Here is a 12,930-nt window from a genome sequence, read left to right as displayed (position 1 = left end):
TGAGGCACAGCGGCCAAACTGAAACTCAGGTGCTTTTTAATATGGCATTACATGCATGAGAAAGCACTTGGAGAAAACCTTTCCATCTAAGAGGAGCTGTGATTTTCCTGGAATGTGATTCATTGCATCTGATCCTGGAGGTATGGGGTCCCCCTGACAAAGCCTAGAGGTATTCTATAATTATAATAAACTAGCTCCCATCATGGGGAGGGTGGTAAAGGTGCTATAGACCTGTTTCCACTGTCATTATAATATGATTTTCCCTTTTGTGCTTTATGGAATTGTAAGAATGCTGATTATATTATTCTTATGCATTTTTCTGCTAGTATTGTCTCCTGTACTGCATCTCAGAGCACGTTAGTTAAATTAAGCAATTTAAATTATACAGTGTCTCTGATTACTCACATTGTGGACTCGTATGAGTGTTAAAGCGAAAGAGTTTTCTTGTTTCCCACTATTCCTGAGAGTTTACTAAGTTGCATGTTCTAGGTTGTCTAATCATTGGTAGCTTCGCTGTAGTACGGAGAATTGATGAGACACTATTGCTAGTCGGATTGGGGTTCTAGGCACTGGGGTGGCTTTTTGGTACACCACAATACACTGAGGTCCCGGTTTCCTGTGCATAGTTCTGTGCATGAGCAGAATCCCTGCATCATCCCCTTACACTTCAAAGATTGCTCTCTGAGTCAGAGAGAGGTCACAAGAAGAGGGTCTGTGAACATTTCAGGAAGGAGATAGGGCTGATAAGGGAATCATAAGGAGCACAGCTGAGTCCTGGGGTCATCCGTTTGTTACACATGTCACTGTCCTTGACACCAGGTGTGAACTATAGTAACTTCCATGGCCTGTGCTGTGGGGCTATCAGCATTGGAGCTGCTTATGCTATGACAGACTGCTTTCTAGAGGAAGAAAGGGCAGAGGAGAGGGCACTTCAAAAGGAAGAAAACCCCCAACATAAACTTCAAAACTTAGATTTTAAATCACATTTGGTGTCTCAAAATGAACTATAAGAAAGGGAGCTTGAGACCCCCAAAATTGTCAACTGTCAAGCAGCCAATCAGACTTTGTGAGGAGAGGAAACTCTGCAAGACCTCTGCTTGTGACTGGGACTGGGGCCAAAGGCCTGCTAGTCTCCCTGCTGGGTGACATCACCCAAGGAATCCAAGATGCCCTACCTTGGAGCCTGGAGCCCCAGCGCTTGCCTTCTTGCCGCGACAAGTGTGCCCTGTGAGGAAGGGAAGAGCATTGGAGGAAGCAATGTCCACAGGGGATACTGGTGAGTGGGCTCCCTGAGCAAGGTGTGAAGAATGGCTGCTGCACCGATCGGGCCATTGCCCGTGTGCAGGATAAAGCTGGAGACCATCATATGCCTGTGAAGGGCCGCCATGAAGTGAGCAGTGGACATCACTTACTGATCGGGCTGGAGCCTGTGTGCAGTGAGGCATCAGCAACTTTGTATGCCAGGAGGGGATGCCACCAAGGAAACTACCCTTATCGCTGTGCTTATCAAGCCAGAGCCCTCATGCAGTGAGGATTTGGCGATCCAAGATGTCAGGAGATTCCGCCATGGATGGATTACCGTGTGGAGTGGGCCATGGCGTAGTGCAGCGAAGAGCTGGTGAGCCAAAAGGAACCTCCATGGAGGCATCTACTGTAATGATTGGGCCAGTGTCAGTGAAACTAGCAAGAAGTGCGACCTGACCAGAAGTGTCACCAGAGGATTGAGTCAGTCATGGGACCCCCCCACACACCTACATCGAGACACACGATCCGCATAAGGCACTTCACATCACCTTTTCTCTATTGAGGGATGGACTGAAACACTTACCCTGCCAGGAGGGGCCGCAAGAGGCCTCTGGCTGTTGCAGGACTACATGTGAGGAACTCAGGGATCGCAAGGTGCTGCCTGCCCGGCTGCGTGCAGTGAACTTACTGGAACCAGCCGCTTCTGTTCCAATACCTGCAGAGGTGGAGTGATCAGGAACAACAGATGCTCCAATCCAGCAGGTACCCATAAGAATGAATTTGGGCCTATTCGGCCCCACTGGAAATTTCTTGCCAGATGGCACTCTGGCACTGGAACACTTTTGGCAATAGAGTGGGAGTGGATTATTGAGACTTAAACCTCTACTGCGGTTTATCCTGGAGGTTGCCTAAAGTGAAGGGGAATAACCATGCTCGCTAGAACAAGGAGAGACTAGGCTACACAGGGAATGATTACAAAACACTAGAGCCCTGACCTAAGGGGGACTGTGTATTTGTGTGTGAATATAGTATTTACCTTTGCGTTGATGGCAATAAAATGCAATGCTTCTGTTTTTTTTTTATAAAAGTAAGTATTTGGAGGGACAGTAATTTATTGTCGCTGTTGCATATACTTTTTGTTGTGAGCCTGTGTTCACCACTGTATCTACCTCCCCCCTTTCTGAGGGAGCCTTGAACTGCTCGGACCACCCTACTACTGAGAGTCAATTGCTAAAGGGGTGCTAGGCCCAGTTGCTCAGAATTAATATTCGGAACATCAGGAATAAATGTCCCAAACTCCCCCAGTTGGGTCTAGTAGCTCCTGCTTGACGCTTGCCTTTAGGAAAGGGATTGTGACAAACATTAGCTATAAATGTAAGCTATAACTGGATACACTGCATTTTTTACAACATATTCCCTTAATTGTGTTATCAAACAAATGAGTAGGTATTTTCGAAAACATTGACAAAAAAGTGAATCAGCAAAAACTTTGGGCAAGTAGCTAGTTACATTTCATAGTACTTTGTGCAACCCGACCATGAATTCAGATTTACATGTTGTATTGTATAAAACGGTGTGATATTAATTTCTGTAGCTATAGATCTGGTCTAGGCCAGTTCTGGAGTGGAAGCAGAGATGCTAGATGGTCCTACAACAACAAAATATAACTTGTCAGAGACACCTTTGCCTGGTAATGCAATATACAGGAGGTGGTGCTGATTATTGCTATTAGGGAGATAGATCCTGGGATTTTGCGGTGAACAGGCTCCGATGGGCTATTTCTCTTCAGCAAATCTCTCATCTCTATTGTAACCCTGCTCCCTTGCTGCTGTTTCCCCACCCTCCACGCCCTTGTTTTCTACACAACCCTGGGTAATACCACCATTGTGTCTATCACCCCATTGCTTTGTACAAACAAAGGCATAGTTTAAACTACAATATAAAATAAATAAAGCTAAGCATGAAAAAAGTGAATAAACATTACAGTTTGGCTTGGAATCTGGATTTGCAGGAGATGTATCGCTGGACTTGAGACTGGTTCACTCCATAGATTGTAGTCCAGGTGAAGGTTCCACCAACAAGAATCGTCCAGAAGGTGTGTCTCTGCAAAGGGCTAGGATGAAAGCTAATTGAAGGATAAACAAACAGATTTTAGAGCTGGGAGATGATATGTACATTTCAAATGGCAATGGGTATTTTAAGTACGCCATGTACTTCCAATATTTAATGACATTATACAAACAGCCTCACATCACTTTTGTACTACGGAATATCAACACTAATAATATTGTTGCATACAAATGTGGAGGACAGAATATCGAGGGACAAAATCTTAAAAGGTAGGTGCATATAAGGGAGTATAGATTTACTATTTCTAACTTCACATCTGCACACATATGTGGAGCTACGTATAGACAATCTATACTAGCCTGTCAATATTTTAGTTGTGATCTTTTGTCCTCGATATTCTGTCCCAATGGTGTTGTTGATTCAATATTCAGGAGGCATATCTTGTTATCAAATTGTGCTGTTTGAGAATAGCAGTGTTCATATTCTGATTAGTGTAGCATCTTCCAAGCCTGGGTACCCGCCAATAACCACGTCACACACAGAGTTTAGTATGTCTTTATTCTGCCACGGGTAGCTGGGAAACCGGCATTCTAAAACACACTTTCATGGCATTGCGCTCTGACACCTACCTCACAGCTCTGCGGAGTCCAATAGGAGCCAAAAGGTTTCCGTCCTTAAATATTGCCAGACACTACATCTCCCCATCTGTTAAACTAAAAATTACATTTTTCTACAAATTACCACATATTTGAACTGGCAATAGTTGGCAAATACTTCAAGGTGGTGCAGGACTTGCTTAAAAAAATACATTAAATACAGCGATGACTGTCGATTAACATAATGCACCCTGGCTTATTTGCAACAGATTTTAAATAATTGCATGATCGTTTATGTAATGACTGTTGATTTTAAAATATGTATTTTATTCTCTGATACCATAAGCCTCTGAAGTTTACATGGCCCACAAAGATCTACATATACCAACGCACTGTACACTTTAGTTTATTTGTAATTGACTTCAAAACAATCACATTGTCATCAAGACAACTATAATCGATTTTAAATCACTTGTCCTACTATTTAGTTCTGTATATCACAAGGCACTACAATGAACAGAGTACTTTTTAATTCTCTTTCAAAATGTTGTATATTGTTATGATTGTATAAGTATATATTTGGTCATTTGTAAAAAAAGTTAATTTTTCATTTATATTTACATTCACATTTCTTCAATCAACCTTCTTTGCACTTAAATTACTCATCCTAGTCTGGTTACTAGAAGCTGGGAGCTGTCATCTTCACTATCAGAGATCAATTAAGACGGTGAAGAAGTAAGAGCAGCCGCTGGGTTCTTAGGTTCAATCTTTCTTTCACCATCCGAATTAGAAGGAAGATGCAAATGCCGAAAGTGAGAAGAGTCTCTGGCAACAGACTTCCCAGGGCACCAGCCAGTCACCATATGTCCCTTGGCGGGCAAAACGTGGAAAGGTGCAGCATCATACTTTTTCTCCTTTGCAGTTGGTGGGAGATCACTAGAGCTCCTGTCTTAAATTCAATGCCAGGTCCCCAGCCAGGTCTTCTGCAGGGGCCTGTTTTCGACCTCATGGTTGCAGGTTCAAATCCCTGTGAGGCAACTCAGCCATTCATCCATCTGAGGGTGATAAAATTAATACCATTGGGTAACAATAAGCATCTGTTATTCAGGTTACCTGCTGGTGAACGTGCGCTTTACAAATACACATGTTATGTTAATGTTCTTTGCATGTCGCCTCCTGTCAGCAGAGGCTTTCATCTTTTCTTTATTAATCAAGGCCTTCATTTGAGTTGAAATATCACCTCCTTCTCTTTTGATGGTCTATTAGGGTAACTTGGCTGTCACTGTTCTCTGGAACATCAAAGTCGCAGGACTTTTGCCCATGGTCAAGTGAGGTGCTGAACGATAGGCTCGTAGGTGGAAGACAACACAGTTTGCAAATTGAACCTCTCCAGATTTGATCGTGGTACTGCTTTCTTTAACAGACTCATAAAACGCTCCACAAGACCATTGGTCTTTTGCCACAAAGGTGTACTCATCTGATGCTTTATGTTCAGAGGCTCCAGAAAATCCTTGAATTCTCTACTGTTGAACGGTGGACCATTATCAGACTTCAAAGTGACTGGAACACCCCAAGTTGCAAGAATGCAGTCAAGTCTCTCATTGACTCACTCATGAGTTGTGGATGAGAGATCCTCCATTAATAGAACTCGGCGTACTCATCCACAATTACCATCAAATATGGTCCATTGTTGATTGGACCAAAGAAATCGATGGCTATACTCTCCTATGCATGCTTAGGGTGTTCTGACATGGTAACAGTATGTCAAGTAATGTTCATAGAGAGGCAGTTACATAGATGAAAGGCCCTGAGTGCCTCTTTAACCTTCTCATCTAAACATGGAAACCAGACTCAATCTCGGAGAGCTCTCTTGGTGGCAACAATACCACAATGCCCTTCTCTAGCCACTAAGATTATCTTCTATTTTAAACTCTTCAGAGTAAGGATTACGACCCTTGCATTATAACTCCTTCCTGAATTACAGACAGTTCATCTTTAACATTTTTGTACTTTTGTTATTCACCATCATTGATGAGAGGTTGAGCATGTCAGTTCCATGACTGATGTGATATCTTTCAACTTCAGCGTGTCACTATCATGGGTCGTGGAAATGATGATCTCGGCTAACGATATGGCAGCTGGCGTATTTGACTTTACAATGAAATTAATGTAGGCTTTAGCCGTCTTGGATGAAGTACCTTGACCTTATATAGGTACTCTTGAAAAGTAACCTGCAAGGTTTTGATCCTTCCCTGGACGATGTACAATGGTGTCATCATACTCTTGTAATCAGAGTCCCCATCGTTCGATGCGAGGATCCATCTTGGTTTTTGGATTGCCAAAGTTAATCAGTAAAGCTTGATGCTCAGTTACCAGAATAAACAGCTTCCCATACAGGATTATATGCAAATTTTCACAAGCCCGTACCATGGCCAAACTTTCTTTCTCGGATGGAGAGAAAACATCTTCTGTTTGGGACAAACTTCTCCTGGCATATGCCCAAATATGCTTTCGAGCATGGGAGTGTCCGCTGTGCTCTGCCAGGATAGCATCTAAGCCAAAAGGTCTAGCATTAACAACAACTTCTCTCTGAAAATTTTAATTGAAATTGGCTATTTAAGTACCCGTTTCAATGACTTTTTTGATTTTCTTGAAACTTCTTTCACATTCCTGTGACTACCTGAATGAAATATTTTCTTTGCTAACTCTCGTAAGATAGCGCTCATCTTCGCAAAGCCTCGTATGTATCTTGAACAGTAACTGGCCATGCCAAGAAATGAACATATCACAGAAACATCTTGTGTGGGATCAGCATTAGACAGCTCTTGTACTTTAGCAGGATCGGGTGTCATACCCCCAGACCAACGTGTGTATAAATTGTTGTAATGTACCTGCAATCTTCTTCCAGTTCCAACTTCTTTCACACCATCACCAGCAAGATTTGTTAAGATACTGGAAAATCTTTTTGTTACCAGTCTCTTTAAGTGCATCAATGAAATCATCAAATGTCTCTATCCACGCAGACCATCTGGCACCAATGTTTAGTTTTTTGGTGGTATCGATAGGTGGTGGTGGTGATTGCAAAAAGTTGGCAGCATGGTAACCAATTATGGGAGTGGCTAACCTTGAGGGTATAGCTCTTTCTGCTTCTGTCAGTTGTCCATTTGAGCCTGTGGCATTCATTCTATTTCTGAGGCCTTGTGATGGACCAGCCTCAGAGTTGTCATGGACAATCTGGGAGGCAATGCCTTTCTCCCCTGTCTTCATTGAAATCCTTTACTTACTGGGGACCTCTGTAGTTGTTCTGAGCCATCACCTGGCACCTTTGGTGGTGGGCCACTTTAGGTATCCGGCAGCTCAGTAAGCATAACACTCTTGATTCTTCTTGGGCCTCATCGCCTGGTACTGAGGATGTAAAGCTCCACGTATCGAGGCGCTAGTAAGTGCAATGACAATATAACTCTTTCTTGCTTGTTCTGCCAACCCGCACTTCTGCCTGCATCAGTACATAATCACCTTTTGCAGTATCACTCCATATAATGTACAACTTTATCTTGTGTGGCAGCGCGGTACCTTTATGTATGGCTTGACCATCCTTTTTACGACCATCAATGTGTAAATTCTTTGCAATGTGTCCATTGTCTTCAAGGGCTGTACAGCGACTAGAGTTGCACTCTGACTCCACATGCCTGAAGCGTTGACTCCGATCCTCAACAGCCACATACGTGGCATTCACAAGCAGTTTTCCTGGACCACAGCAAACTCTCTGGGTGAGCACGGTCTTTCTTCTGGTTTCTTATCCCCTATCGCATCTCCATTTACAGCACCTTCCCAGCCTGGGTACCGGCTAGTAACCACGCCACACACGGAGCTTAGTATTACATTTCTTTATTCTGCTGCGTATAACTGAGAACATGACTTTCATGTCATTGCACTCTGACACCAATGTTGCAGCTCTACAGAGTCCTTTGGAGGCAAAAGGGTTGCCTTCTAAAATATTGCATGATACTACAATTAGGTTCTAATTACTGGCCTAATGGTGGGCAGAAAACCTTTTAGGAGCCTGGTTTAGAAAGTAGTGGAGCAACTAGGTCGGCTGAGGGTATGCTTCCATTCCCTTGGCAAAGGACCTCCGAGCATATTTAGAGATTCCCAATAGGTAAGAAGGAATCTTGATGCCTTCAGTGGAGCCACTACTCCACTGAAGGCAGTGAAGGTTTGCTGAGCAGGCCCAATGCTTGAGACAGCTGCTTGATAAAATAATTTTCAAGAGTAAACTCTTGCAAACAAATCAATGACTCTGGCGAATACAGATGTTTCTCATTGTGTGTGTGGACTATAAAGCAATTTCCCCGCCTTTGTTTCACAGTGCTGTCTGTCTGGCAGTCTTAATGACCTGTCAGCCATCTGATAAAGGGTCTGTCATGGTATAAGTTTCAATGGCTGAGCAAGCTGAGGTTCTGCCACAGGAAAGCCCCTGACAGTAAATTAAGGGAGGGAGGGAGGGAGCCATAAGATTGGGGAGTGGGAGCACTGCTAATATATAGCGGTGCTCCTGCTCCTCAAAACTATGAATGACTAACTAGGTGCTTGAAAGTAAATGTGGTGCCAACATTCCTGCTCAGTATCTTTTACACTTATTAACTCTAGGAAGCCATGACCCACAATAAAACACAAGAAGGATAGTCCTTGGTGAATTAACATCTGCGTAACAAGATTACAGCTTGGAAATTCCAGGCCATTGGAAAATGTATGTTTTTATTTTATTTAACAGAATGACCATGCTCCGCATGGCTTAACTCGTAGGTACAGGTCAGTGCCTTGAAAAAATACTAAAATACAAATAAGTTTATAATGTGTGATTGTATAATTTGATCAATTGTCTCCTGCTGCTAGCACATATAGTTTAAAAACACAAAACATGCTTGGATTGTTACCATTTGCTATTTGCAAATAAAGTTACGTTGTGTATCCCCTGTGCAGACATGTACACCTCTAAACATTATTATAGTTCACATTACTTGTATCACTTTACCAGAACAAGTAAGTTTCAGAAGCGCCTTCATCTCAAACGCCTTCATATCTCAATTTGGGAAAGAAAGAAGGGGAAGAAAAACTCAATGAAATGGAACATGTTCCTTTTCTTCATTCTATTGATCTTAAATTATGACTGGAGGTTTGGCTTTACAATTCTGTTAAATACTTCCTTCAGGATTTCTTTAGGAGGGAGGGTCAACTTTGGTCAACTTTCAGATGAGGCTTTGGCATCTGTGAGTGGGTTTTCAGCTTGCACATCAAACTGGGCTTATGTGCCAAAAGCAAAACAAAAAAATAGAACTCTTTAACAGGTTTACAGAAGACCTTTCATCTCTATGTAATGTAACATTTGGCACTGTGCACTTTAATCTTCCTTTTCATTTTTATGCTGGTTGCACTCAAATTCTGGTGAAAGATAATTCTGATCCTGGGAAAGTCAATGATCTAGTTGAGTATCTTCTTCAGAATCAACAGGCCGGTTACAACTTAATGTTCGGAAGACAGTGGTTATCTTTCTTGTGCCTAGTCTCAGTATTGCAAGGGAATGCATCTGCAATCCACCGAGAAAAAGGTACCTTTGGCCAGTATACTGTTGAAATCTTAGCTTTCTCCTTGATGAACTCCTGAAGAGTGTCCCGAGAATCAACTACATATGCAGAAATATCTGCTGGATCATTTCTGGACTAAACAAGTTGTTAACATAATTCCATGTGACCATTACTGGTAATTCATAAGTAAGCTAATTCAACAATGTTGCATGTCTAATAAAAATCTGCTTAAGCATCAACGTGCGCATCATTGACCAATGGACAATAAATGTTCTTTCAATAAAGCTTCACCGGTACAGTTGCTGATGGAGTGACTTTGAAATAAGTTTTCCAGATCTGGAAATCTCGTGCTGGTCGTTGCCCAAGTAATCTTCATAATCTGATTTCCATTTATGAAACCCCTTGTCCTTTTAGCATAATGTTTGGTGTTGAGCTCCTTGTAACTCATTCACTATGGGAGCTCACTCTTTATTCACCTTGTGTAAGCGTTTATGGAGCAACCTTCAAGCCAATCTCAGAAAGCTGGACTCCATAGTTCAGTTCGAAAATCCACTGATATTTTACTTTCTTTAACACTGCACTTCATTGCAAACACCTTATCATGCCAGCGACTAAAGGCCCATGTCTAAAAGATAGACTAGTTTTCATGGGATTATGAACGTGAACATGATGACGTGTTGTTTTCATTTCATGAGGGAAAGATTTACAAAATAAGGCGGCCATACTTAGAATTCCCTGGCCCCTTTCCAGAATGCCAGAATTTTGACAAAATCGCCTTTTGAAGATCTGAGACCATTAGTTGCGTAGTAGTGTTAAATGTTATTGACCATGACTAAGATGTTAGTGAGGCAGAAGATTAAATTTGCCATGCAAATTCAACTCAATCATTTATTGCTGGTCTAATTAAAATAACTGAAGAAATATGATAAGCACTTTTCAAAATCTAACTATCCACCTTAGCTGAAATTAAAACATGAAGCAATCCAAGCAACAAATGCTTCCACTATGTGTAGGGTATTTTACTTTTTTAAATATAAAAAAGTATCTTCCCAGAAAATGTATCAACCTGCCTATTAACTGGAGATTTTTTGATGGAGAAAACAACATTTACTACCTCCTTAACAGTTCTAACACCAGAGATAGCGGCTGTAACCAGTGTTTCTAGGAGCTAAAAAATTCAACCTAAACAAGTTATATGTAATGTCCTCATTCATTGGGCGAAACAACCTACAGAATGAACAGTTTTCTTAAATTTGGACCAACTTCTCAGAATTTCAGCAATCAACAAATAGAGAAATTAAAGTCTTGATGCAGCAATCTTTAGTTGTCTTTTTAGGCTCTGAAGTAGACTGTGAATCATTACTGAGTCTGTTTGCGAATATGAAAAGAAGCTGTCCAATACGTCTACTCTTCAATGTATGAAAGTTAATGCACAAGGCAGGAGGCAGTTTCCAACAATACACAAAAACATGGGATAATGTGTTCTAAATGTTTCATGATTATCCACAATCATGCAGTTGTCTTCTGGGCCATCCAGAGATGACTGGAATATAGTAATTTACATTATATGGGTATGACAAAAAACTGAGTGCCCTTCAGAAATTAAGGGATGGAATAGCATCCTAAGGTAATAAAGGCCCTGTGTGTCCAAAGCCAACTGGATATTCAACAGAAAATGAACATCAGCGAAGCACTGCCCTAAACCAAAGACCACTATTCTCTGACAAGAGATTCTTGGGTCAGATCTATGACACTATATTGCAGTGAAAAAGTACAATTCTAAAGCTTTCAATGTGTCGTCACATAACACAGGCCTTTGAGTCTATCATTGATGCACCAAGATCTCTACCTATTTGTAGCCTAATCTTGGTAGAATCAGAAAATATTTAGAGAAGGAACCTGGTGGACATCATCAACACTACCATTGGGTGCAGGCTTTGAATAAAAACTAGAGCAGAGGTAAAAAACCTTTGACCGCCTATTTGGAATTGGGTTCCACAAGAGCTAAAGCCATATCAGATACTCAAAATGCTCACATAAGAAATACATCACATATCATTAATGTTAGTATACATATTTTCCATATTTATGCGGTCATTGCGAAAAGCTAAAATGGGTCATCCTCTTATGCTCAGTCACAACTCTGAGGTGAACGTTCAAGATACAACATGAAGATTGATGAAGCTTGCTTCCCATCCAATAGAGAAGAGATTAACAATTGCAAAACTGTGCCACCCAGGCACACAGCCATGGAGAGTTTACGGTTACAGTGTGACAGGACAGAAGCTTCTGCCTTTGTCTATCACTGCTCTGATGGGTCACATTATGACTGGTGATCTTTGAGAACAACAATATGAATTGTTTTTGCAATATTTTGACTAAGGGTCTGGTTTAGATTTCGGTGGGTGGGTTACTCCTTCACAACGGTGACGGATATCCCACAGGACATAAAGGGATTTATATTTCGGTGGATAGGATATCCGTCACTGTTGTGACGGAGTAACCCGTCTGCCAAGATCTAAATTGGACCCTCATAGTATGGATTTCAAATTCAGTACTATTCAAAGTCAGCTGATCCACAGGCCACCCTCTTTGGATACATCATCAAAGCAAGAGAACTAAATTTAGGTACTGGATAGCTTGAAACTCTCCAAAAATACAACACTTGAAAAAAGTGCTGAAATCTTTGGGAGGTCTTTTTCATAATGGCCCACAAGCATATCACTTGATCTACCAAAAGAAGAGCAATGCTTGAACAACCTTTTGCAGAATTTGGTGTACAAAGAGAAAAATGGACACAATAGCATGGGATGAATCAGTTGAGTCATGATTAAAGATTTTTGGGGAATACGGATTGCTAAAAAAGAGTTTTGGACTCACATTTTTTCCTTCTTGAAAAACATATTTGAACGAAAATGTGTGTGTTAATGAAAACATGGTGTATTTATCCTGCGTTGTTAGAAGGCAAAGGATTTTGAGTTAATTCAATTTCGGTTTTGTTAAAATTTAAAACAAACAGTTTGTGGTGATTATAATTTAGTTTTTTATTCTTTCATTTTAGTAATAACATTTTCATTTTTTTTCCTTATTTCTGCCTCTAAATTTATATTAGATTTGTGTTTCTTATATTCAGTTTGTGTCCTTGTAATGATATTGTCTGTCTTGATAAAAAAATAACAAGTAATATGCAGTCTCAAGGGGAGACTGCAGAGTGTGCGCTACGGTCTCTGAAATATTTGGTTTTTAACATACTTTTTAAAATACTCTGATTGCACTAGCTTCTTTGCACTAAAGCTTATTTTGAACAACGTACAGTTGAGAACTGTGACACTCACCGCATTTAGCCTGCCTGACCCGGTCCACCCCCGCTGTGTGCCGTTTGCGTGGAGGGCGGAGCAGAGCCTGTCATTTCTAGTCTAGCGGGCAGAGGCACT

The 12,930-nt window shown here is 41.3% G+C and overlaps 1 protein-coding gene across 1 annotated transcript in view; it reads right to left on the bottom strand.

Moving 5' to 3' along the window:
• Nucleotides 1–12,930, bottom strand: part of LOC147750805 (sodium-coupled monocarboxylate transporter 1-like) — a 277,140-nt gene that overhangs the window by 123,427 nt on the left and 140,783 nt on the right. Inside the window, exon 6 of the mRNA XM_086918021.1 lies at nucleotides 3,230–3,370. Coding sequence (XP_086774147.1) covers nucleotides 3,230–3,370 — 141 coding nt within the window. The remainder of the gene's footprint in view (nucleotides 1–3,229; nucleotides 3,371–12,930) is intronic.

Source organism: Lissotriton vulgaris, chromosome 1_1 (assembly GCF_964263255.1).
Source record: "Lissotriton vulgaris chromosome 1_1, aLisVul1.2, whole genome shotgun sequence".
In the NCBI taxonomy this organism is placed as follows: Eukaryota; Metazoa; Chordata; class Amphibia; order Caudata; family Salamandridae; genus Lissotriton; species Lissotriton vulgaris.
The sequence above is the reverse complement of the archived record's forward strand: the minus strand, read 5'-3'. Positions and strand labels throughout refer to the sequence as shown.